Below are 25,693 nucleotides of genomic sequence, written 5' to 3' on the forward strand. Positions count from 1 at the left end.
GAGCTAGCCTTTTCTTTCCTAACTGCCTGTGTATATTGGTTCCTAACTTCCCTGAAAAGTTGCATATCGCGGGGGCTATTTGATGCTAATGCAGTACGCCACAGGATGTTTTTGTGCTGGTCAAGGGCAGTCAGGTCTCGAGTGAACCAAGGGCTATATCTGTTCCTGGTTATACATTTTTTGAATGGGCCATGCTTATTTAAGATGGTGAGGAAAGCACTTTTAAAGAATAACCAGGCATCCTCTACTGACGGAATGAGGTCAATATCCTTCCAAGATACCCGGGCCAGGTCGATTAGAAAGGCCTGCTCGCTGAAGTGTTTTAGGGAGCGTTTGACAGTGATGAGGGGTGGTCGTTTGGTCGCAGACCCATTACGGATGCAGGCAATGAGGCAGTGATCGCTGAGATCCTGGTTGAAGACAGCAGAGGTGTATTTGGAGGACACGTTGGTTAGGATCATATCTATGAGGGTGCCCGTGTTTACGGATTTGGGGTTGTACCTGGTAGGTTCATTGATCATTTGTGTGAGATTGAGGGCATCAAACTTAGATTGTAGGATGGCAGGGGTGTTAAGCATGTCCCAGTTTAGGTCACCTAGCAGCACGAGCTCAGAAGATAGATGGGGGGCAATCAATTCACATATGGTGTCCATGGCTGGGGGCAGAAGGTGGTCTATAGCAAGCGGCAACGGTGAGAGACTTGTTTCTAGAAAGGTGGATTCTTAAAAGCCTACTGAGCCTATAAAAGCCTACTGAGCCTATATAAAAGCCTATATAAGCCTTTCTAAAGACAAACATAACATCATAGCTTTCCCTTTCACTTAATTTAACCGTGTGTCTCTTTCTCTGTGTGTTCCTGAGAAGTGTTCAAGTCTTCCAAGCTCAACTACAGCATGTCGGACAGTGCTGATAAAAATGGGGTGAAGAACAGACTCAAAAAGTTCATCACAAGACGGCCCTCTATGAAAACTCTACAGGAGAAAGGCATCATCAAAGGTATCAGAGTATTCTGCCAGGATACGTTGATTATTTTCCACCACACAACACATGTTGTGAGGAACATAAATCTTTCAAAATGTATTGCACATTTTGACTACCTTCTTTCAATTTGGACTACCCTTCAATCAGAAAGAGGAGACTGAACTGTAGCTGTGCATTCCCCGATGTGATGTCACAATTTATTTGATAATAATTTATAACTATAGAATAACTAGTGAAGATTTTATTATTATTAGAGTTATTACACTGATTTGAAAAGGTCTCTTCTCCCCGTACAACAGAGATTGATAAAATTATACTGAATGGATATTATTTCAAAATTAAACAACAACACACCAATCTACATAAATCACATAACCACATAATCCATTTCTCTCAGGGGGAACTAATTTATTGAGCCCACGGTTGAAGGATAATACACCATTAAGGCATTATTTAAACACATTTGCAATCCTTAGAAGAAGGTAACAGTATTTGGAATTTCTCCCAGATTCAAGGAGACCCTTAAATGTGGTGTCCATGGGACAAACGCTTGATCAAAGGGAGAGGACATTATTGACGGAATAAATTAAATACTTGGGACAGGTGCCCCTCAGACTGTCCTTTTTGTCAGGGTTGAAGAGAACGACACTTCAGAGAGTGTTTCCTCAAATCAGGCCCCCTTCCCTCCCTCCCCCTCTTTCCTATCGTACTTCAGAATGCAAATTAAATCCATGCAACGCGAGAGTTATTTGAATTCCTTTAGGAGTGGTAATTTTGCTCCATTGCTCTGGCCCCCTTCCCCTCCCCCTTGTCATTTCCCATGCTTATCCGCTGAGCGCTGGGAAGTGGATTTTGTATACAAAGGTGCCTTGCTCGCAGTCATCGCAGTGTATTTGTTGAACCCTTCCCTCCCCTTGCCTCCAGTGTATAAACAACAGAGAGTTATCTTTGATGTTGCCCAGTGCTAGAGAGACAGCACTGTTCCAGAGGACCCATACAGTAACATAAGCCAGTTGATGAGTGAAAGAGTGTACCTCTGTGCACAGTCAGTTTGAATACCAGCCTATGTTTGATGAGGTATGCTTTGCTAACTCTATATGGCGTCTACTGGAGATGAACTGACCAAAGTTAGTGACCACAAAAGCCTGAGTATATTGCCTGTAGGGACAGGTTAAGTGAGGGACTTCTCAGTATATTTGAATGGACAAAAGCAGAGTAATGAACCAATGGGAATTTTTATTTGATTTGATTTATTTCACCTTTATTTAACCAGGTAAGCTAGTTGAGAACAAGTTCTCATTTACAACTGCGACCTGGCCAAGATAAAGCAAAGCAGTGCGACACAAAAAACAACACAGAGTTACACATGGAATAAACAAACGTACAGTCAATAACACAATATAATTTTTTTTCGTAAGGCAAGATAATGTGGTCCCCCTCTCCCTCTGATTGGAGCAAAGATAATGTGATCCCCCTCTCCCTCTGATTGGAGCAAAGATAATGTGGTCACCCTCTCCCTCTGATTGGAGCAAAGATAATGTGGTCCCCCTCTCCCTCTGATTGGAACAAAGATAATGTGGTCACCCTCTCCCTCTGATTGGAGCAAAGATAATGTGGTCCCCCTCTCCCTCTGATTGGAGCTAAGATAATGTGATCCCCTTCTCCCTTTGATTGGAGCAAAGATAATGTGGTCCCCCTCTCCCTCTGATTGGAGCAAAGAGAATGTGGTCCCCCTCTCCCTTTGATTGGAGCAAAGATAATGTGGTCACCCTCTCCCTCTGATTGGAGCAAAGAGAATGTGGTCCCCCTCTCCCTCTGATTGGAGCTAAGATAATGTGATCCCCTTCTCCCTTTGATTGGAGCAAAGATAATGTGGTCCCCCTCTCCCTCTGATTGGAGCAAAGAGAATGTGGTCCCCCGCTCCCTTTGATTGGAGCAAAGATAATGTGGTCCCCCTCTCGCTCTGATTGGAGCAAAGAGAATGTGGTCCCCCTCTCCGTCTGATTGGAGCAAAGATAATGTGGTCCCCCTCTCCGTCTGATTGGAGCAAAGCTGCCTGGGAGACTCAGGGTTCATGGGAAAATGTTTTACTTAGCAATTAAATGCTGTGTGTGGTTAACCATTAGATTGATTATCCTTTACCAGTGTAGCCGTGGAACCTATGTACTGTTATCAACACTGTTCTGGAAACAGCCATCAGAGGAGAACAAGGGCAGTAAGAGTCAAGAGCAATGCTGTGAATTAATGACCTATCCCTCAACCTAATGACGATGATCAATAGACGGTAGTAATGAGATGTTTCAGGTGCGAATGGAAATGGCCTATTAAACAGATACTCTACCGTTCCACCAAGTTCCTCCGCTGTGCATTTAAGATCTGAAAAAAACACAGTTCAGCACAGTTAAATGCAGAAGCTGTTCTCTTTGATGTTATCGCTAATTTCAATACTTTTTACACTGTAGCTTTAATTCAGTGGGTCTGGGGAATGGTGTTTTTTCCTGAATAAACCATGTGTTTTTTCTTCACAGATCGAGTGTTTGGGTGTCCCTTGTTGGCACTTTGTGAGCGGGAAGGGACCACTGTGCCAAATTTCGTCAGGCAGTGTGTGGAGGCCGTTGAAAAAAGAGGTATGTGCTTTTCTGAAAAATATGTTGAAAGTAAGTACTTTGTGTATGGGAAATAATTTAACTATTTACACACACACACACATTCTCAGACACACACACACGGACGGCCCGCTCAGTAGGCAGGATTAGGCGACTGCCTATGGTGGAAGATTGACGAGGGCGGCGTTTTCTGAGCTACACTGACCAAGACGCACCTCCAACAACAACATATCAAGCCTCACTTAATTCTGCCCCAAAACAATGACAATTCCTCTCAACCAGTGGCATAATTATCTTTTTAGGTGAGTGCTGATGCCACCCTTTGATAAGCAGTGGCCACTTTGTCAAAGGTAGGGGCGCAAAATATTTTGCTTGTCCATTCGCAGCCAGCTCTACAGGGTGCTGTTGGAGAGACGCATCTTTCCAACAAAATAATTTAACATCAATCATGTAGCAGACATAGGACATAGTAGAACGAGTATGTGGCCTTTTCTGTAGCCTACAGACTGGAGATAAATTGTATGACAACATCATGCAGGTTTCTCCGATCAAGTAGCCTGACCTAAATGGCTCTCAATCGAATAAAACATTTGCTGTCATGTTAACAAACAACATATCCTAAAAACAGGACAGGTCAATATGGAATGGACATTCACAACTTGTCCATGAGTTCCACCCCATTGTCATGATCAGTGGTTTCAATTTTATATCCATACATTTTTGACAAGCTGATCATAGCGAAAGATAAATTGCTTCTACATTTCCCGCTTTGTGAACACATTGCAAATAGGCTCAGGATAACTCCGGATAATGTTGGGTAGCTGATATTCAGAGCTTAAATAGACAAATTGATTAGTCACTGGAATCAGTACTAATAAAGCCAATGCAACGGCCTGTTTTACAAACGGTGGGCTTAACACATGGATGGGCATTAATACAATTCCATTGCTGGCTGACTTGGTAGGTTACACCCCAGTAAGCAGAGCTGACGTCTTTTGGACATCTTTTTTTTGTCCTGTCCGGACATTGTTTTTTTGGTGTTTTACAAAAGGTAGGCTTACCAGATAGATTGGCATTCACAAAATTCAATTTCAGACAATACTGTAGGCTAGACCTCAGTAAGAACGGACCAATGGTGACGCCTTTTGGGTGTCTTTTTTTTGGTGCAGTTCTGGAACGGCCTTAATTTCCACATCCACAGACATCGGTTTTTGGTCCAGTCCGGACCAACTCTGAACCAATCATAGACATCTATGTTTGGTTCACATTTTGCCCAGACCAGCCTTGATTTGGCCCAAAGATCTTAAATTACATATTTTAACTTTCATTCAGAACCAAACATTTGCCTGATTTCAACATCCGGAAAATACATATTTTCATTGTCAGGAAAATCATTATATTGAGAACCAAAATTGAACCTGATTTCTTTGTCCGGATAAAAAATATTTTTCAAGTTCAAGGAAAAGATGGCTTTCCAATGTCCTGGAAAATACACTGCTCAAAAAAATAAAGGGAACACTAAAATAACACATCCTAGATCTGAATGAATGAACTATTCTTATTAAATACTTTTTTCTTTACATAGTTGAATGTGCTGACAACAAAATCACACAAAAATTATCAATGGAAATCAAATTTATCAACCCATGGAGGTCTGGATTTGGAGTCACACTCAAAATTAAAGTGGAAAACCACACTACAGGCTGATCCAACTTTAATGTAATGTCCTTAAAACAAGTCAAAATGAGGCTCAGTAGTGTGTGTGGCCTCCACGTGCCTGTATGACCTCCCTACAACGCCTGGGTATGCTCCTGATGAGGTGGCGGATGGTCTCCTGAGGGATCTCCTCCCAGACCTGGACTAAAGCATCCGCCAACTCCTGGGCAGTCTGCGGTGCAACGTGGCGTTGGTGGATGGAGCGAGACACGATGTCCCAGATGTGCTCAATTGGATTCAGGTCTGGGGAACGGGCGGGCCAGTCCATAGCATCAATGCCTTCCTCTTGCAGGAACTGCTGACACACTCCAGCCACATGAGGTCTAGCATTGTCTTGCATTAGGAGGAACCCAGGGCCAACCGCACCAGCATATGGTCTCACAAGGGGTCTGAGGATCTCATCTCAGTACCTAATGGCAATCAGGCTACCTCTGGCGAGCCCATGGAGGACTGTGCGGCCCCCCAAAGAAATGCCACCCCACACCATGACTGACCCACCGCCAAACCGGTCATGCTGGAGGATGTTGCAGGCAGCAGAACGTTCTCCACGGCGTCTCCAGACTGTCACGTCTGTCACATGTGCTCAGTATGAACCTGCTTTCATCTGTGAAGAGCACAGGGCGCCAGTGGCGAATTTGCCAATCTTGGTGTTCTCTGGCAAATGCCAAACGTCCTGCACAGTGTTGGGCTGTAAGCACAACCCCCACCTGTGGACGTCGGGCCCTCATACCACCCTCATGGAGTCTGTTTCTGACCGTTTGAGCAGACACATGCACATTTGTGGCCTGCTGGAGGTAATTTTGCAGGGCTCTGGCAGTGCTCCTCCTGCTCCTTCTTGCACAAAGGCGGAGGTAGCGGTCCTGCTGCTGGGTTGTTGCCCTCCTACGGCCTCCTCCACATCTCCTGATGTACTGGCCTGTCTCCTGGTAGCGCCTCCATGCTCTGGACACTACGCTGACAGACACAGCAAACCTTCTTGCCACAGCTCGCATTGATGTGCCATCCTGGATGAGCTGCACTACCTGAGCCACTTGTGTGGGTTGTAGACTCCGTCTCATGCTACCACTAGAGTGAAAGCACCGCCAGCATTCAAAAGTGACCAAAACATCAGCCAGGAAGCATAGGAACTGAGAAGTGGTCTGTGATCACCACCTGCAGAACCACTCCTTTATTGGGGGTGTCTTGCTAATTGCCTATAATTTCCACCTGTTGTCTATTCCATTTGCACAACAGCATGTGAAATGTATTGTCAATCAGTGTTGCTTCCTAAGTGGACAGTTTGATTTCACAGAAGTGTGATTGACTTGGAGTTACATTGTGTTGTTTAAGTGTTCCCTTTATTTTTTTGAGCAGTGTATGTATTTTAAACATTCGGAAAATACCTTTTCACCCTTCATTCAGAACCTACAATGAACCTAACTTCAACGTCTGGAAAATATGTATTTTATATGTCATTTTGCTTACTGGGACTATTCCAGTTTTGTGGGGGCAGCAGTTTTTGGTCTCACCTATGGCTGCAGAATGGCAAGGGCCAGCCCTGCACACACACAAGCAAGCAACATTTGGCCAGGCTCTGGATACACCAGGAAAAGTACAAGCAAACAGCTTCTGACTGCCTTGTATGTAAACAAAGGGCCCAACACGCTGGGGTCAAATTCATCTGGACATCTTAACATTTGAGCTGCAGAAAATAGCCATGACATTATACAAGAACGCCTTGCAAAGAATGAAACCTTGTACGTCTGCTTTACTTTTTCAAATCAACCATATCTTCCAGTTACCCCACCAGTGACAGCGGTACAGTATATCGCCTTCCACTGTCAAATGCTCAGCAATGTGGACGGACATTCATTAGAGCAACTGACAGAAAAGACCAGAGGAACGTGTCGCCCCGGCTACCTCTAGGCAGCGGCAGTGTGACTCAAATTGTGCTGGCGATTTTGCATTACAGAGTTGTATTGCGTCCAAGTCAAAGCCTCTATCTAGGCATGATGTGAACTATCCATTCCACTTCAGTGAATGTTAAAATGATCTATCGAAAAACCCAGAATGTCTTTCTAAATTGGTCAATTTTGTTAATCTAAGTCCAAATTAAGCTTAGTCTTGTCAAAGTGTGTAGTATGTCACAGGCTTGTGTCTATCTTGTATCCACCAGGTTTAGAGGCTGATGGCATCTACAGAGTGAGTGGTAATCTTGCCACCATCCAGAAGTTACGATTCTTGGTTGACCAAGGTATGTTCTGTTTAATTCACTTGATTCTTGGTTGACCAAGGTATGTTCTGTTGTTTAATTCACTTGATTCTTGGTTGACCAAGGTATGTTCTGTTGTTTAATTCACTTGATTCTTGGTTGACCAAGGTATGTTCTGTTGTTTAATTCACTTGATTCTTGGTTGACCAAGGTATGTTCGGTTGTTTGATTCACTTGATTCTTTGTTGAGCAAGGTATGTTCTGTTGTTTGATTCACTTGTGATTGTTTGTATGTTAAATTGTTTGTATTACGGCCACATTCCCAGTAAACTAATATAGTTTTGCTGTCGCTATTATGTATTAATAGTAATTAACTTCATACAGTTCCGTTTCTGCTGGATATCATACAATGAACACACAGGATTGGATTGAGGTGTTCTTTGTGATAAAATGTATACAACCACGACTGTGTTCTGCTGAAATCATGGATAATTCTGAGTAATTACTGAGTAATTCTACTTTACAGCTAAACTATGAATAACTGCAGAGACATATTCTTGTTGAATGAGTAAGAGATCACAAGACTGTCTTTTGCAAATGCAAAAAAAGATTCCCAAATACCTTAAGAATGGGATCTTTCAGAGTAAACGGAAGGATAACGAAGCATCCCTCATGAGACTTCAAGTCAGATCTGTGCCTCCAGTGAAACACGTCTACCTACTTCATCTGAATTATCCAAGGTCTCCTTGTGAGGGGCTGATGGGGGATTTCTCCATCAAACCAACAAGAGAACGTTTGTCTGTTGTTGTCCAGAGCTCTGAGAAGGAAGAAAAGGTTGACCTTTAAACTAATGTATCATTCTGGAATGTATTTTTCTGTCTTGACGAAAGCTAGCAACCTTCTCCTTTAGACACACCATTATGTTTTTATTGTGCCCTGCAGTCCTACAGATTAAAGAAGTGGTTTGTGACGCGGGACATTGTGGGAAGAGTGACATCACCAACATTCTGCACATTCTGAGCATTCTGACACAGTGACACCATGTGCCTACATTCTGTCCCACTCATTCCATGTCTCCTGAATGTGTTCCCAACCCCCGTTGTTCTACAGAGCCAGTACAGTACAAGCTCAAGTGAGAGTGGGTTGGGAGCATCGACCATGTAGTAGGCTACTATGTCCTTCAGGACCATATAGAACGCAGCAGGTTCACTTTTTCTAGTGGGTCTTTGTACAGGGCAAACGTGGGCTGATTAACAATCCACTCAGATGTGTCAAGTGGACACACTGGAGAGGCTGGCTAATTGAAAGTCTGGACTTTCTGCTAGTGAATACCTAAAACTGTCCAGAGAAAGAGAGAAATTGTAACGGAATTCCTCCTCCTCTTCATCCGAAGAGGAGGAGCAGGGATTCGACCAAAATGCAGCGTTGTCATAGGACATAATGAATTTATTGAACAAGACAAAAACGAACTATACTTGAATAACTAACAAAATAACAAACGACGTAGACAGACCTGGACATGCGAACTTACATACAACGAAGAACTCACGAACAGGAAAATGACTACACAAAAGAACGAACGTACAAACAAACCGAGACAGTCCCGTGTGGCGCGACAAACACAGACACAGGAAACAACCACCCACAACAAACAATGTGAAAACACCTACCTTAATATGGCTCTCAATCAGAGGAAATGAAAACCACCTGCCTCTAATTGAGAACCATATCAGGTCACCCTTTAACAAACATAGAAACACATAACATAGACTACCCACCCAAACTCACGCCCTGACCGTCAAACACATACAAAATAACAGAAAACCGGTCAGGAACGTGACAGAAATACCTTTGTCATTTTCTATGAGTCTGACTGTCCTGCAGTCCAACAGTCCAACAGTCCAAAAGAATGAAGGGAAGATTAAGAGCATCTTGACAAATCAAGTACATAGGCCTAATTTCAAAACATGAATGAAATATTTCTAAGATTATTATCTCTATTAAAAGATCCCATGGCTCTATATTCTGATCATGTGACAGGGTTGCCTGAATTAATGATGGCTTATTTCCGGTTTCAACATACACCATAATGTGACCATTCCACTGTCTTCAGAGCTTCAGGCCCTGTCATCTTGGCTTTGGATCATAGGCCTACTGCTGCCCTCCTGTGACATATTGAGCCTGGTGCCTCTGAATCAGGTATCCACCTGATGTCTCTGTCACTACCCAGGGTTTTCAGAAATAACTAATTTCAGCAGAAGGTGTCTGTCAGTCTAAAACAGAGACACATGCTGCTTCATCAAACCTCTGGGTAGCTGGGAGCCTGTTAGTGAGCGCCGCTGTTAGCAGGTAACATTAGCACAGTAATTAGCCCTCTCTAATTATCCCAATTAAAGCTGTGTTGTTCCTTCTCTCTCCCCTCTCCTGTTCCCTTTCTCTCTTGCACATTCTCTCTCTCTCTCTCTCTCTCTCTCTCTCTCTCTCTCTCTCTCTCTCTCTCTCTCTCTCTCTCTCCTTCTCTTTCTCACCGCTCCTGTTCCTTCTCTCTCTCCGTCTTTCTCTCTCTCTCTCTCTCTCTCTCTCTCTCTCTCTCTCTCTCTCTCTCTCTCTCTCTCTCTCTCTCTCTCTCTCTCTCCATGTCCCCCCCCTCTCTCTGTCTCTCTCTCTCCACACCCCCTCTCTCTCTCCCCATCTCTTCCTGGTGATGTCCCAGAGGTGGTATTTAACCTGGACGACAGCCAATGGGAGGACATCCACGTTGTCACCGGGGCGCTCAAGATGTTTTTTCGGGAACTGCCAGAGCCGCTGTTTCCCTTCCCATTCTTTGAGCTGTTTGTGGAGGCCATCAGTGAGTATACAGGCCAGCTGGGGCTGCTTTTGTTTGTCATCAGCACATACATTTTAGTGTCAGCTCCTTTTTAAAGCATATTTTAAGCATATTTGCAAGGCATGCACTTGCAGTCAGGTCTCAGTCACCTTCATTTTTTAAGGTCAAGAAGAGTGAAAATATGGACTGCATTGAAAATCTCTAGATCTAGATGAATAGTATTTGTGTCAGAACTGTGTAACCAGTGACATATGCAGGCTAGCCTGGGTTTCACATAGTAACACATTCATCAGGTCCCTTGGTGTGTTAACATTGATCCTGTTTATACTTCATATGCTTTTATTTGCCTCTTGAAACGTTGTCCTCAAGGCTGCTCAGTTAAGCACTAAACTACTTTTCATTCAGAGAGAGCGAGAGATTCACAATGTTAACATATGTTTCCCATGCCAATAAAGCACTTAAATTGAACATTGAATTGAGAGAGAGGAGTGAGCTGTGGTATGCTACGTTGAAACTCCTCCACTATCTGGAAAACAACAGAGGTGAAATCAATAGCCATATTTCCACATGGTCACTTGGCACCGAGGTATGAGCCCAGAGCAAAACATCAGAGTTAGAAATTTAGGTTGAATTTGGAGGCGGTGAATAAATCCTCTTAGAACGTTACGATGACGCTGAACAGTATTTATACTGTATCATTTACTCTTACAGTACACCAAGTGGTTTCTTAAAGGTAGCAGGCTTATCTACAGCTTTCTATCTGTCGAGTCATAAGAGGTCGCTGTTGAACAGTGAGGTGATGTGGGTCTCGCTCTCTCTCTCTCTCTTTCTCTCTCTTTCTCTCCCCTCTTTCTTTCTCTTTCTCTCCCCTCTTTCTTTCTTTCTCTCTCTCTCTCTCTCTCGCTTTCTCTATCATCCCTGAAATCCCCTGGTCCTAAGTGGGGGAATTCCACAGGCTAAAGGCCAAACCAGCCAGGGCTGGCAGTCCAGACAGAAGCTATCACAAGATCAGATCTGCCACTAAGTCATGTGTCGTCGTATTTTCACTCGCTCCACCACACACAAACACAAACACACTCACATCCCTCCACACATACACGGACACAACCCTTCACACATGCCACCCCACACCACACCAACCCACTAATCAATTATCCCCCATCATGCCAATAATCAGGCCTTCACCCAAGAGAGAGAGGGGAAAGAGGGGAGAGGGGAAAGAGGGGAGAAGGGAGAGGGGAAAGAGGAGAAAGAGGGGAGAGGGGAAAGAGGAGAGAGAGGAGAGAGAGAGGGGAGCGAGGGGAGCGAGGGGAGCGAGAGAGAGAGAGAGAGAGAGAGAGAGAGAGAGAGAGAGAGAGAGAGAGAGAGAGAGAGAGAGAGAGAGAGAGAGAGAGAGAGAGAGAGAGAGAGAGAGAGAGAGAGAGAGAGAGAGAGAGAGAGAGAGAGAGAGAGAGAGAGAGAGAGAGAGAGAGAGAGAGAGAGAGAGAGAGAGAGAGAGAGAGAGAGAGAGAGAGAGAGAGAGAGACTCCACTATCTCCATGTATCGGCCCAGAGCAAAACAACATCAGAGTTATAAACTTTAGGTTGCATAATATCCTCTAAGAACATCAAGATGACACTGAATAGCAATGTTCCCTCTAAGCGCGCAGCTCTCCCGGGAACGCCGAGGAGAAGAAATAGAGAAGCACGAGATTGAACTTCACTCAACTTTCTAGAGTTTTCCCCCTTAGGTAACACGATCAACGTTTCCCTTTACTGTGGGAATTGTGATCGAATCAACGCAATATTAGCTACTTTCATTGCAACACACCGAAACAAAACAAACTATGCAAGACTTAGTATGCAAAACCAACTATGCAAGAGATTTTGTTGTAAGCAGAACGCATCTGAGTAGGATTCAATTGCATTGACACACAGGACTCAGCCCCTACTCTACACAGACTGGTGCAACCTAACCAAGATGTGCTTGTTTTCAGATCAAAGTGAGAGCTGCATGTAGCCACATGTGCACATGTTGTTCATTTCCTTTACTAGTTAGTGTGTTATTAGTCCAGTTATAGATCATTTGTAGTCAGCAATGGGGAGTGATTGTTTCCTACCAGAGCACAAAACATGTACATTTCTAGACATCTTTGAAAAGCAAGTCAGGTAAAGAGCTTATTTTTTTATCTTAAAGGGGCGGTGTTGTATCTTGAGATAGGCTTGAATAAGCTAAGTAGCCAATAGGCAGAGGGTAGCATACTTTGTCTGATTCTCTGCAATAATGGTGTGGGAATAATGATGCATTTTATTTAGTAAAGTGGTTTCTTGCATCAAACAGCACAACAACATTTTCAGGTTCATATCAAGACCTGCATGTTCTTTTTCACAAGTCATGGATTGTAGGCCAACATTGAACACCACACATTGGCTGCTATTGTACAGCCTCAGTGTTCACAGTAAATGTTCACATCGCTCAAGTTTGCACCCAGCAGACCTGCCATTTTCTCAGTGATGAAAACATTTTGAGGGAACATTGCTGAACAGTATGTACACTTTATCATTCACTCCATTTACAGTACACCAAGTTGTCTCATAAAGGCCTTCTGTGTTTTTCTATCTGTCCAGTCTATCTGTCTGTCTAGTCTCTCTCTCTCTGAATTAACCATTATCATGCCAATGATCAGGCCTCCACCCTATCTGCCGTCCTACCGATGCCAGTGTTAACCTTGTGTAAACAATGCTATTAAAGGTTGAAAAGCTACCTGGGCCATGTAACGCCACCTCAGGGTTGGAGTACTCGCCTGAGCTCCATGGACGAAACATAAGGAGATGATATTGAATAATGTGCTTTATTTAATACGTGATTTTTATTATTCCCCGATTTAATGCCTATTTGTTATGTATGTGTCATTTTAACAAAAGTGCCTGCTGTTATCAATGCCCATCCCATGGCCAAATATTCACTTAGCAACCCTAGAAGCCCCTGAAAACAGATTGCGAAAACAATCCCAAGGTGGTGGTATAATTTGGCAATAAATATTTACATGCTCCAGAATGTAGACCAGAATCCCCTCTGATGCTCAAGGTGTTTCTATCCAGTTAATCAGATGAGCATGAACACGGCTGATGAGGCTCAGACAGCGTTTAGACAACTAATTAGCAGTGTAAAAAACCCTTCATAGCAGGAGGTGTAATTAGGATAACCTGCTACACCGTAGAGATGAAACGACCAGGGTCACTACAGATTCACCACTAAATTCATGTAGTTTTAATGTGAGAGGGCAACTAAATAGATGTATTAGTCACAAGGCCTCATCTGCAGCCAATCCATTATTACTAAACAGAGCTATTTGACGCCGTCATCCCCCATTTAGGACACTGGGATTGGGAGACACTGGGATTGGGAGACACTGTGATTGGGAGACACTGGGATTGGGAGACACTGGGAGATTGTCTTCTGGTGATGGAGATGGGTTGTCATCATTAGTCCTATCGCCTGTGCTGGCTGGCCCTGTAATGGGGTCACATTAGGGGGAGATTCTATGGGCCTGTGGCCTGTGTGGATGGATGGTGGGCTGATTAGGCGGCCTTGAGTACACATCACCAGGTCTCTAATTGAAACCACCGTTCCAGGAAGCAACAGGCAGTATTTTATTGTTACCTGAGTCATGGGCTAAGAGCTTGTGTCCCATTGGACAAAAATACTTACAAGTACTACAACATGATGGCTGGAGTATTATTGTATGTGGTCCAGTCCTTTCATATCATATGAAAGTAATGTCTCAGCCACAGATAATGGAGAGAGATATGATATTGTTATCTCCTAAATATCCTAAATACAGACACTTATCATCACATCATATCTTCAGTCCTGCATCTTCTTTCCTTTCTCTTCCTGGTATCCTGTTTCATTAGTTTTCTCTCTACTTTTGTATAAACAGATGCCCCCTTCTCTCCCTTCCCTCCTCTCCTTATCTCTTCTCTCCCTTCCCTCCCTCCCTCTCTCTTCCCTCTCCCTCTCTCTTCTCTCCTCTCCCTATCTCTTCTCTCCCTCTCTCTTCCCTCCTCTCTTCTCCCTTCCCTTCCCTCCTCTCCCTCTCTCTTCTCTCCTCTCTCTCTCTCCCGTCCCTTCTCTCCCACTCTCTTCCCTCTCTCCTCCCTATCTCTTCCCTCCTCTCCCTCTTATCCCTCCGCTCCCTCTCTCTTCTCTCCTCTCTCGTCCCTCCTCTCCCTCACTCTTCTTTCCTCTCCCTTACCCCCTCTCCCTCTCTCTTCTCTCCTCTGTCGCTTCCCTCCTCTTCTTCTCTCTCCTCTCCCTTCTCTCCTCTCCCTTCTCTCCTCTACCTCTCTCTTCTCTCCTCTCCCTCACTCTTCTCTCCCTTCCCTCCTCTCCCTCTCCCTCCTCTCCCTCTCCCTTCTCTCCCTCCCTCCCTCCCTCCCTCCCTCCCTCCCTCCCTCCCTCCCTCCCTCCCTCCCTCCCTCCCTCCCTCCCTCCCTCCCTCCCTCCCTCCCTCCCTCCCTCCCTCCCTCCCTCCCTCCCTCTTCTCTCCCTCTCCCTCTCCCTTCCCTTCCCTCCTCTCCATCTCTCTTCTCTTCTCTCCCTCTCTCTTCTCTCTCCCTTCCCTCCTCTCTATCTTCCCTCCTCTCCCTCTCTCTTCTCTCCGTCTCAGCCCGTAGGTTTGATTAGTTGCTCAGTCTGAGGTCCTCAGGTGGGGCCCATGCAGGCACTATCTCCCTGTTTCCCTTCCCAGTGTGCTGATCATTCTTGGAAGGCTGAGGGGAGCAGCTGTGTTTGCAGGCCCTGATCCTGGCACCAACTTACCACGTTCTATTATTCATGTGGGCCTCAGTATCAGAAAGGGGAATCTGGAATCTCCAGCCACCTGTCTCGCAGACAAACACTCCTTTTTTCCCCCGCAAGCAAATCAATGCAAACACTATGAATTGAGTTAGATCTTGTTGAACTGAGTTAGATCTTGTTAGAGCACTATGTCTATAGTTGATGTTTGAACACTGAAACCATGGGGTTGGATTGTAGAGGATGGTGGCGGCGTTGTTAGTGTTGCCAGTAAATGTGTAAACTAACATGTTACATGTTCATGGCTGTGTGCAAACTCTCAGTATGCTTGTCTGTGTTTTATCTGTTGAAATTCTCAGTATGCTTGTCTGTGTTTTATCTGTTGAAATTCTCAGTATGCGTGTCTGTTTTATCTGTTGAAATTCTCAGTATGCCTGTCTGTGTTTTATCTGTTGAAATTCTCAGTATGCGTGTCTGTGTTTTATCTGTTGAAACTCTCAGTATGCTTGTCTGTGTTTTATCTGTTGAAATTCTCAGTATGCCTGTCTGTGTTTTATCTGTTGAAATTCTCAGTATGCTTGTCTGTGTTTTATCTGTTGAAACTCTCAGTATGCTTGTCTGTGTTTTATCTGTTGAAACTCTCAGTATGCTTGTCTGTGTTTTATCTGTTGAAATTCTCAGTATGCTTGTCTGTGTTTTATCTGTTGAAACTCAGTATGCGTGTCTGTGTTTTATCTGTTAAAATTCTCAGTAAGCTTGTCTGTGTTTTATCTGTTGAAATTCTCAGTATGCTTGTCTGTGTTTTATCTGTTGAAATTCTCAGTATGCTTGTCTGTGTTTTATCTGTTGAAACTCTCAGTATGCTTGTCTGTGTTTTATCTGTTGAAACTCTCAGTATGCTTGTCTGTGTTTTATCTGTTGAAATTCTCAGTATGCTTGTCTGTGTTTTATCTGTTGAAACTCTCAGTATGCCTGTCTGTGTTTTATCTGTTGAAACTCTCAGTATGCCTGTCTGTGTTTTATCTGTTGAAATTCTCAGTATGCTTGTCTGTGTTTTATCTGTTGAAATTCTCAGTATGCTTGTCTGTGTTTTATCTGTTGAAACTCTCAGTATGCCTGTCTGTGTTTTATCTGTTGAAATTCTCAGTATGCGTGTCTGTGTTTTATCTGTTGAAATTCTCAGTAAGCTTGTCTGTGTTTTATCTGTTGAAATTCTCAGTATGCTTGTCTGTGTTTTATCTTTTGAAATTCTCAGTATGCTTGTCTGTGTTTAATCTGTTGAAACTCTCAGTATGCCTGTCTGTGTTTTATCTGTTGAAACTCTCAGTATGCCTGTCTGTGTTTTATCTGTTGAAACTCTCAGTATGCCTGTCTGTGTTTTATCTGTTGAAACTCTCAGTATGCCTGTCTGTGTTTTATCTGTTGAAACTCTCAGTATGCTTGTCTGTGTTTTATCTGTTGAAACTCTCAGTATGCCTGTCTGTGTTTTATCTGTTGAAACTCTCAGTATGCCTGTCTGTGTTTTATCTGTTGAAACTCTCAGTATGCCTGTCTGTGTTTTATCTATTGAAACTCTCAGTATGCCTGTCTGTGTTTTATCTGTTGAAACTCTCAGTATGCTTGTCTGTGTTTTATCTGTTGAAACTCTCAGTATGCCTGTCTGTGTTTTATCTGTTGAAACTCTCAGTATGCCTGTCTGTGTTTTATCTGTTGAAATTCTCAGTATGCGTGTCTGTGTTTTATCTGTTGAAACTCTCAGTATGCCTGTCTGTGTTTTATCTGTTGAAACTCTCAGTATGCCTGTCTGTGTTTTATCTGTTGAAATTCTCAGTATGCCTGTCTGTGTTTTATCTGTTGAAACTCTCAGTATGCCTGTCTGTGTTTTATCTGTTGAAATTCTCAGTATGCCTGTCTGTGTTTTATCTGTTAACAGATTTTATTCCATTCTGATGACCAGCAACCTTTGAAATCTTCTTCTGTTAATTCAAAAATGCTAATTAGAAAAAAATGCATATTTTCCCAAGTTGTTGGGTCCTTGTCTGTGCCATCAGTAACCATGGAAATGGAGTCATGTGAATTAGTAACTGGGCAACCCAGAGGAGGTGGGGAGTGGAGAGAAGTCTGTAAGCTGCTCCTCGTCTCACATCTCCATCAAGCCAGGGACTTTCTCATCACTAAGTAGCTAGCACAGTTTAATACACAGCTCTGATTTAGTCACTATACTGACACAAAAACACAAACAACACAGCGGAAAACAGCTCAGCACAGAAAATCAAGAGAATGTATTCTCTCAGTAGGAGTTGATTCACACACTTAAGCAATAACTTTACCAATGACGGTTTTGTATTTACGATAATACTGTCGATTAGGGCGACAAAACTGGATGTACAGTATATGACAAACTTAAGAGAATCATATTCCTCTTTTTAATGTTTGTTACTTGTTTGTAAATGGTTAACATGGTGATATCCTACATTCTGCAAATGGTCCAGGCTACAATTGGGTCAGCTCATCAGATGCCTATTTCATCAGGATCTTTATTGGAAAATTGTAACGTCCAGCACTAGTTCCAGGTCATTTTGGGTGACACACCACTTCTCAAGCTTCAAAGAGACACAGCATTTGTACATAAATAATTGCACATACTTTTTGACCTGGCCTAGTATAACTAATAATCACCATTACGGTAGAACAAAACTAACAGAAAGATTTAGGAAATCCTGTCATTATTTATTCTACATCAAATGCAAAGTGCACATCCCAGAAAGGCAAGCAGAGAGCCCAGAGCCTTACAAGCCCTTTACGAAGGAGTTATTCTGACTGGTATGACAGTCTATGGTTTCTTTCTGTTATCTGACTTATTGAGAGAGACTTATACAGAGAACTCATCATAATCACAGATTGATTCTTGACGTGTGATCTGTGTTCATAATGATAATTAATTATGTTTGTATTTTCTGCAATGGGAAATGTGGTGCAAAGCACTACCATGAACATGCAATGAAAAATTGTACAAATTATTAAAAATGATCTCGAAATTTGCACTTCTGCTCTATTGTGCTGAGACCTCTTTATATGGTAATATTTCAGTTTGAGAATAACATTTCTTCATAATTCAATTTGACCTTTGATCAAGATAATTCAATATACTACCTTTTTATGAAATGGGGGCATTCAATGATCTTCTAAGACTTTGTTATTCATTAACCAAAAGCAAACAATTGCGATCCATTTACAATCTCAATCACAACTTCCAGGATTATTTGCTTTCTGATAATATTTGCCCTGACAGGGTTCTGGATGATCCATGCCACACGCTACGCCTGGCTGGAGCTGAGGCTGTTTTGATACTAGATTTCCTGAAAAAAATGATGTTTCCCTGTTAATGGGATTAAATGCACAGCGGTTTAGATGGTGAATTTGTATCCAGTCACTGTGTCACCGATTGAAACACTTAAGGCTATTCTGCAGTAATTGTCTATTGAAAGTTCAAAAGGCACACGCAGATCTGAGCTTTCTTTATTGCAGGTGTATGGTAACAATTGAATAACATGAGAGAAAAGAAGAAACCTGCACACTGCTCTTGCTAGTAATTCCTGTTCTTTATTAAGCTTTACGTATCGGCCTCAAGGCCTTCGTCAGAGCTTTTTAAGCCCTTGAGGCCGATACGTAAAGCCTAATATAGAGCAGCGATACTAGCAAGAGCAGTGTACAGGTTTCTTCTTTTCTCTCGCAGTAATTGTCTATCAAATGTGCTGGAAGTTGGTAGTAATTGTTTTAGTGATACAATATGAAAGTAACTATGAAATAATAAAAAAAATGGCTATATTGTAGGTTACTGGCTCTACTTAGAGATAGAAAAGAAAACATGTTGGGGGCACTTACCTTCTTGTTCCAATCCATACACCTCAATCACTTTTCAATCTTTGTTCTGGATCAAGTGACTGTTCCAGGGGCTACGCCCCATCCAGTATTGAATTACATTGGACCACCAGTGTTTGTTTGTGTTGTATGCAGACCTGGATGAGGAGTTGCAATGGTCTCTTTTCACAACAAGTCATAAATTACTTAATCCCCTCTAGGTGGCCAAAATCTGCCTAATAGTGCAACCCGGGGACTAAAGTTAACATGCCTAATGTTTGTTTAGTCTTCTGTGGGGTACGCTGTGTCCCTTGATTGAGAGACTTTGCTTTCCTGTCGGTGCCAGATCTATAACAATATTGGATTCGTCAACAAAAGAAAACGGGGTCTTCCATGAAATGGTACCACATTTAGTGTTGTGTGGTACCACAATGAGTCAGCTCCGTCAATTCAATAATCAAGATAATCTATAAGGAGGCTGAAAATGATCTAACGGTTTTGAACGTTTGTGTGAAGAGCAGTATTGCCTGGGGTGCGTTCAGTCCGATCAAGCGTTTGCTATGTTGCGTGACAGTTTGTACTGAATGACACATTCCTACAAAACGTTTTTCAATGTTTTTTTAACAGACTTTGAGGTACATTTGCTCTGTTTGGTGGGTGTGGCTTGAAGCAGGCCCTGTGTGGCTCAGTTGGTAGAGCATGGCGCTTGCAACGCCAGGGTTGTGGGTTCGTTTCCCACGGGGGGCCAGTACAAAAAAAACAAAAAAAAATGAATGTATGTAATTGTAAGTCGCTCTGGATAAGAGCGTCTGCTAAATGACTTAAATGTAAATGTAAAATGTAAGCAATGAGTGGCGTATGTAAAAGGCAGCGTCCATGCTGACAGCGTTCCCCAACCCATAACCCAACCCCTCCCCATTTTTCAAATGTCCTTCAGAACAGCACCGTTTCCAATGAATTGAAAGTTACACACCGTTTTTTGCACTAAATGCTGCCCTGTATTCAACTAGCTTCCGTGCTCAATCAGTACCATGCAACATGACCCTGTGTGACTTTACAGGTCAGGCTATATGTCACAGGGTGTGGTACATTGGAGTGAATCAGCACATTCAGATACTATAATCCTAACAGGGCATTTCAGCCTGCTTTAAATTAATGACACTCTCCTCTCCATCTGTCCACAATGGTGAGCTGAGGGGCATCTCCAATATGTCAGCCACCAACGGCAAAGTCATTAATGAATCATGTCCTTTGTGCCAGTTATGGAGACTAGATTAAATATTTTAGGGTGAGGCCTTCTATTGATTAGCTATGTAGCACCAGACGCCTCTTAGAAAGTGTACTTAACAGATATATTACCTGGTCCATTTCAGTGTGTTTACTAAACTCTCATCTTAAGTCACTTCCATTAATCTCAGTGATAACTTCCAGTCATAGTTGATACTGAGGACAAAAACGAAACAGGATAACTTTGTTGAGAGAGAGTGACAGGGAAAGCTCCCACAGACAGAGCAGAGAGCAAAGACAGAGACAGAGCAGAGACAGAACAGTGACAGAGACAGAGCAGAGACAGAACAGTGACAGAGACAGAGCAGAGACAGAACAGTGACAGAGACAGAGCAGAGACAGAACAGTGACAGAGACAGAGCAGAGACAGAACAGTGACAGAGACAGAGCAGAGACAGAACAGTGACAGAGACAGAGCAGAGACAGAACAGTGACAGAGACAGAGCAGAGACAGAACAGTGACAGAGACAGAACAGAGACAGAACAGTGACAGAGACAGAGACAGAGCAGAGACAGAACAGTGACAGAGCAGAGACAGAACAGTGACAGAGCAGAGACAGAACAGTGACAGAGACAGAACAGTGACAGAGACAGAACAGTGACAGAGACAGAACAGTGACAGTGACAGAACAGAGACAGAACAGTGACAGAGACAGAGCAGAGACAGAACAGAGCATGGCTCAGGCCATGCTCACCTAGAGCAGAATGTCAGGGGCCCTATTCTCTTTTCCAGAACGTGTTTGTCCATCTGTGCCCAACTGGCGGGGGTTGGCACCCGACGCGGGCATCTGCCACCTGTGCCCGTGCCAGCTCGGTGCACACTCAGACATCTGCTCTGGCCGTGCTCAAGGGGAGCCTCCACGGTACGACAGACAGGGGGCCAAACAGTGTCCTAGCCTCGCTCTGCGGCTCTGTCTGCTAACAACCTGGGGTAATCAGAAGCAGTGCTGAGTAGACTCCATTAGGCCATCAGTGTTACCCCTAACCTGTGGCTTCCTCTGGAGATTAGAGGATGTTGAGCACAGGGAGGGTAGAGGAAATAAGAGGTTATTGTCATCTCTACCAGGTAACAGGTGCCAACAGATGGATCGACTGTTAATGACTGTAGATGTGTTACTGACTGTTACTTACTGTAGATGTATTACTGACTGTTACTGACTGTAGATGTGTTACTGACTGTTACTGACTGTTACTGACTGTTACTGACTGTAGATGTGGTACTGACTGTTACTGACTGTAGATGTGTTACTGACTGTTACTGATTGTAGATGTGTTACTGACTGTTACTGATTGTAGATGTATTACTGACTGTAGATGTGTTACTGACTGTAGATGAGTTACTGACTGTTACTGACTGTATATGTGTTACTGACTGTTACTGACTGTATATGTGTTACTGACTGTAGATGTGTTACTGACTGTAGATGTGTTACTGACTGTAGATGTATTACTGACTGTTACTGACTGTAGATGTGTTACTGACTGTTACTGACTGTAGATGTGTTACTGACTGTTACTGACTGTAGATGTGTTACTGACTGTTACTGACTGTAGATGTGTTACTGACTGTTACTGACTGTAGATGTGTTACTGACTGTAGATGAGTTACTGACTGTTACTGACTGTAGATGAGTTACTGACTGTTACTGACTGTAGATGTGTTACTGACTGTTACTGACTGTAGATGTGTTACTGACTGTAGATGTGGTACTGACTGTTACTGACTGTAGATGTATTACTGACTGTTACTGACTGTTACTGACTGTTACTGACTGTAGATGTGTTACTGACTGTATATGTGTTACTGACTGTAGATGTGTTACTGACTGTTACTGACTGTAGATGTATTACTGACTGTTACTGACTGTAGATGTGTTACTGACTGTTACTGACTGTAGATGTGTTACTGACTGTATATGTGGTACTGACTGTAGATGTGTTACTGACTGTAGATGTGTTACTGACTGTTACTGACTGTAGATGTATTACTGACTGTTACTGACTGTAGATGTGTTACTGACTGTTACTGACTGCAGATGTGTTACTGACTGTTACTGACTGTAGATGTGTTACTGACTGTATATGTGTTACTGACTGTAGATGTGTTACTGACTGTAGATGTGTTACTGACTGTAGATGTGTTACTGACTGTTACTGACTGTAGATGTGTTACTGACTGTATATGTGTTACTGACTGTTGCAGTTTTCAGGGTTTTCTTGTTTTTCAGTTATTTTCTTTCACTCTCTCCCTCTTTAGCTAACTACAGAAACACACACATTCACATGTGTTTCCCCAACTGTTCCTAAATGGAATAGCATTACAGCAAGCAAACATCTGTTCAGATTAACACGCTAAATTAGTTTGGGGTGGAAAATGAGCTTGATCTCTGGGTTGGTTGTATTGACGTCCCTGCCTGGCCTGCCCCTATGAGTACTAAATCATCAAGGATTTTCTCTCTGGGATTATTTAACTCATCTGACCAATGTATTAGGTTTTATTTTTGTTTGATTGCAATCAAATAAAGTCTCACCATTCACATTGAAACACATGCACAGTGTTTGAGAGAGTTCATTGGTGTATTCTTTTAACCTATTAAAGCACAGTGTCCTGCAGGCATACACTATCAGGAGAGGAGTGTTACCCATCAGCCATCATAACATGATAGATTCTACCAATTTATAGAGGTCATAAATCAGATACAATGTCGCCAAACAGTTTACCGTCTCTCTAAGGCTTTTGCATTATGGGTAAGGGCCCATCTGACATCCCATTGGAGGGTTGGAGACTAGGACATTCCCGCGGGACAGCTAATTGGTCAGCCATTAAGTGTTGTGTTTCAGTAACACTAAGGCTCTAATGGCTTCCAGTAATAACAGTAATGATCATCCATTAACACACAATGTAAAGTCTCACTAACTCTTGAATTGAATGTGTATAATCAGACAAACATCTACATTTGGATTATCAATCTTTATAGTGATATTCCCCCAAATCTTCCTTCTGAACAGAGACGAAGGAATGCAAACAGAAGGTACAGGTGATGAAGAAGCTAGTACTTCAGCTCCCTAAACCCAACCAGGACACCATGAGAGTACTCTTTAGACACCTGCAGACGTAAGTTCACAGCCTTTCATGTCATTGGAGCACTACATGTTGTTTTTTTAATGTCCAGAATTCGGACGCATTGTACTGCACTGTTAGGAACACAAGCATTTCACTACACCAACAATAACATCTGCTAAATATGTGTATGTGACCAATAACATTGGATTTGATTTGTAGAATAAAGCAGGCGAATGGTACTACAATAGCTACTGATAGAACTCATAAAGTATCTTATCTATTAGTGTTTTAAGAAATCTGATTGACAACAGAGGGTCAGACTAAAACATCAAGCTCGGTGGAAAGTTTATATGACCCTCCTATCCCCCTTCCCCCACCCGACCGAAGCATCCTGGCCCCATGTGTACAGGGAAGGGGGAAATGACCTCAGTGCTGCCTGCCTGGCCTCGGTCCACTCTGACAGTCCTGGCCAGGCTAAAGGGGCCATATGGCTAAACCCATGTCCCAGGAGAGGTGTTCTATCCCATCTTACCCATATTTACCACCCCACACAGGAGGCCAAATGAATCATTTTAGATTGATGAGCCCCTCCCTAACTGGAACATACCCCTTGGCTGCAGCAGAGGACGGGTGTGTGTGTTTGTCTGTTCGCTTCCGAATGCCAGGTCCCTCAATTAGTCCCTCACTCATATCCCCATGCAGAATCGCCTGCAGAGATACCCCCGAAGAATCTCTGTCTCTGTCTCTCTTTCTCTCGTTCGTTATCTCTCTTTCTTTCTCTCTTACAGCAATGACACAGCTAAATAAAGGGTTTACGTTTCCCAGTCCTCTTTCCTTCTCCTGCAGCTCCTTTATGCAGTTGTGCATAATATAATATGTTGAATAATAGTCCATTGACAGATTTTATGAGAATAAAGTGAAGTAAAGTTAATGATGCATTGTTTTGCCCAAACGGTTTCACTGCAATGGGATTGCCTCCAAGTCTGTCCCCGCCACAAAATGACTTCCCCCTGTCCTCTTACCTTGCAAATTATTAAGCCAGAAGATGTCATGTGACAGAATGGCAGGAGAAGGGGTCCCTAGGGACCAGATCCAGAACTTTGGCTGCTACACCCCCACCTACTGATTTGGTTTAAATCTTATTCACCTCTTTCTCTCTCTCCCTCTCGCTCTGTACTGCTTTCACTCCCAGTCCCACTCTCTGTTGCTAGGTACGTGTGCCCAATCTAAATTACACAGCAGACCACAGTTAATTAGGATCATGTGTGATTTATTTATTTACTTATTATTTGCCTTTTTTTCTGCCAAAGAGAGGACCAGGTATAGTATATTATATTTTCTCTGAGATTGCCAGAGGAGAGAAGGAGAGGAGACACTGAGGAAATCTTCTAAAGACAATTAGAAGAAAAGAATACGAGTACAGAGTTAAATCTGAAAAACACTTATCAGCATGTTGCCTCATCAAAGATATCAAATGAGATTACAAAAAGGCCCTGTGGAGAGAATGTGTTAATGTGTGTGTCCCTGCCTCCCACATGAAACGACTTTTGTTCCAAAATGAAGAGTGGTTTATCATCCAAGAGTTCACTGAGCAGTTTTATTTCGGTCCTGGCTGGGTTGACCGTGCCTTCAGTAAATGCAGAAGTCTATGAACATTTCTCACTGCTTTGTTGTGGCTCTGCTTGTGTGGAAACAGTGTTCCTCTTTCTCCGTGATCCATGTTGGCTGGCTTCAATATGGAGCCATGTTCATGCATTGTGATGATGTGGTCAAGGAAAGCAGATTCTCTGAAGGGTACCTTCACTTAGTTATTCTATTTATTCTCCTATTTCTGTTTTTTTTTAATCACTGCTGTTCATGGTACCATTTACCACAAGGGCTTTAAAAAAATCCATGGGTCTGTTTTCTGTCTTTCAATTCTTGCTGACCTTACTGCTGAGTGGAAATCAAACCTTTGGATGTAACGTCTCTAGGGGTAGTAGGAAGCCACAGCCGAGACGAGGAGAGTAACAAAATCAACGGGTGCTACTGGAGCAGAATGGATGGCATAGGTCTGTCTAGGACAGCTCTTATGATTGGCTCTCAACTGCCATGTTCCCATGCAGTGTTTTGTACCCACAGTGCACTGAGAAGATGCTTACTGGAAACTTTTCAATACTTGAACAAATGTTTTGTCCCATGGGGTATTTTTAGTTCAGATCAGATGGGGCACTGTCTGTTCACTTTACGAGACTGACGCTTACAGTTTCAACCTCCGAGCCATAGACCACCCCCCCGTCACCTCTCCTCCGCACCCCACCTCCTCCGGCTCCCAGGCCCAGTCTCCTCTCATCTCCTCCTCACCTCAATTTATTATCTGTCTCATGATCCTGAAGAAGTC

General features: G+C 43.2%; 1 protein-coding gene across 3 annotated transcripts in view; it reads left to right on the forward strand.

The window, feature by feature from the left end:
* The window catches only part of LOC120063734 (rho GTPase-activating protein 15-like), a 58,115-nt gene that overhangs the window by 25,480 nt on the left and 6,942 nt on the right, over positions 1–25,693 (forward strand). Inside the window, exons 8-12 of one of the 3 annotated variants that reach the window (XM_039014030.1) lie at positions 865–996; positions 3,510–3,608; positions 7,459–7,536; positions 10,208–10,342; positions 23,259–23,364. In XM_039014030.1, the coding sequence (XP_038869958.1) occupies positions 865–996; positions 3,510–3,608; positions 7,459–7,536; positions 10,208–10,342; positions 23,259–23,364 (550 nt within the window). Of the gene's footprint in view, positions 1–861; positions 997–3,509; positions 3,609–7,458; positions 7,537–10,207; positions 10,343–23,258; positions 23,365–25,693 lie in introns of all 3 variants that reach the window. The other 2 variants (XM_039014029.1, XM_039014031.1) reach the window with 2 other exon arrangements.

Source organism: Salvelinus namaycush, chromosome 19 (genome assembly GCF_016432855.1).
Source record: "Salvelinus namaycush isolate Seneca chromosome 19, SaNama_1.0, whole genome shotgun sequence".
Taxonomy (NCBI): Eukaryota; Metazoa; Chordata; class Actinopteri; order Salmoniformes; family Salmonidae; genus Salvelinus; species Salvelinus namaycush.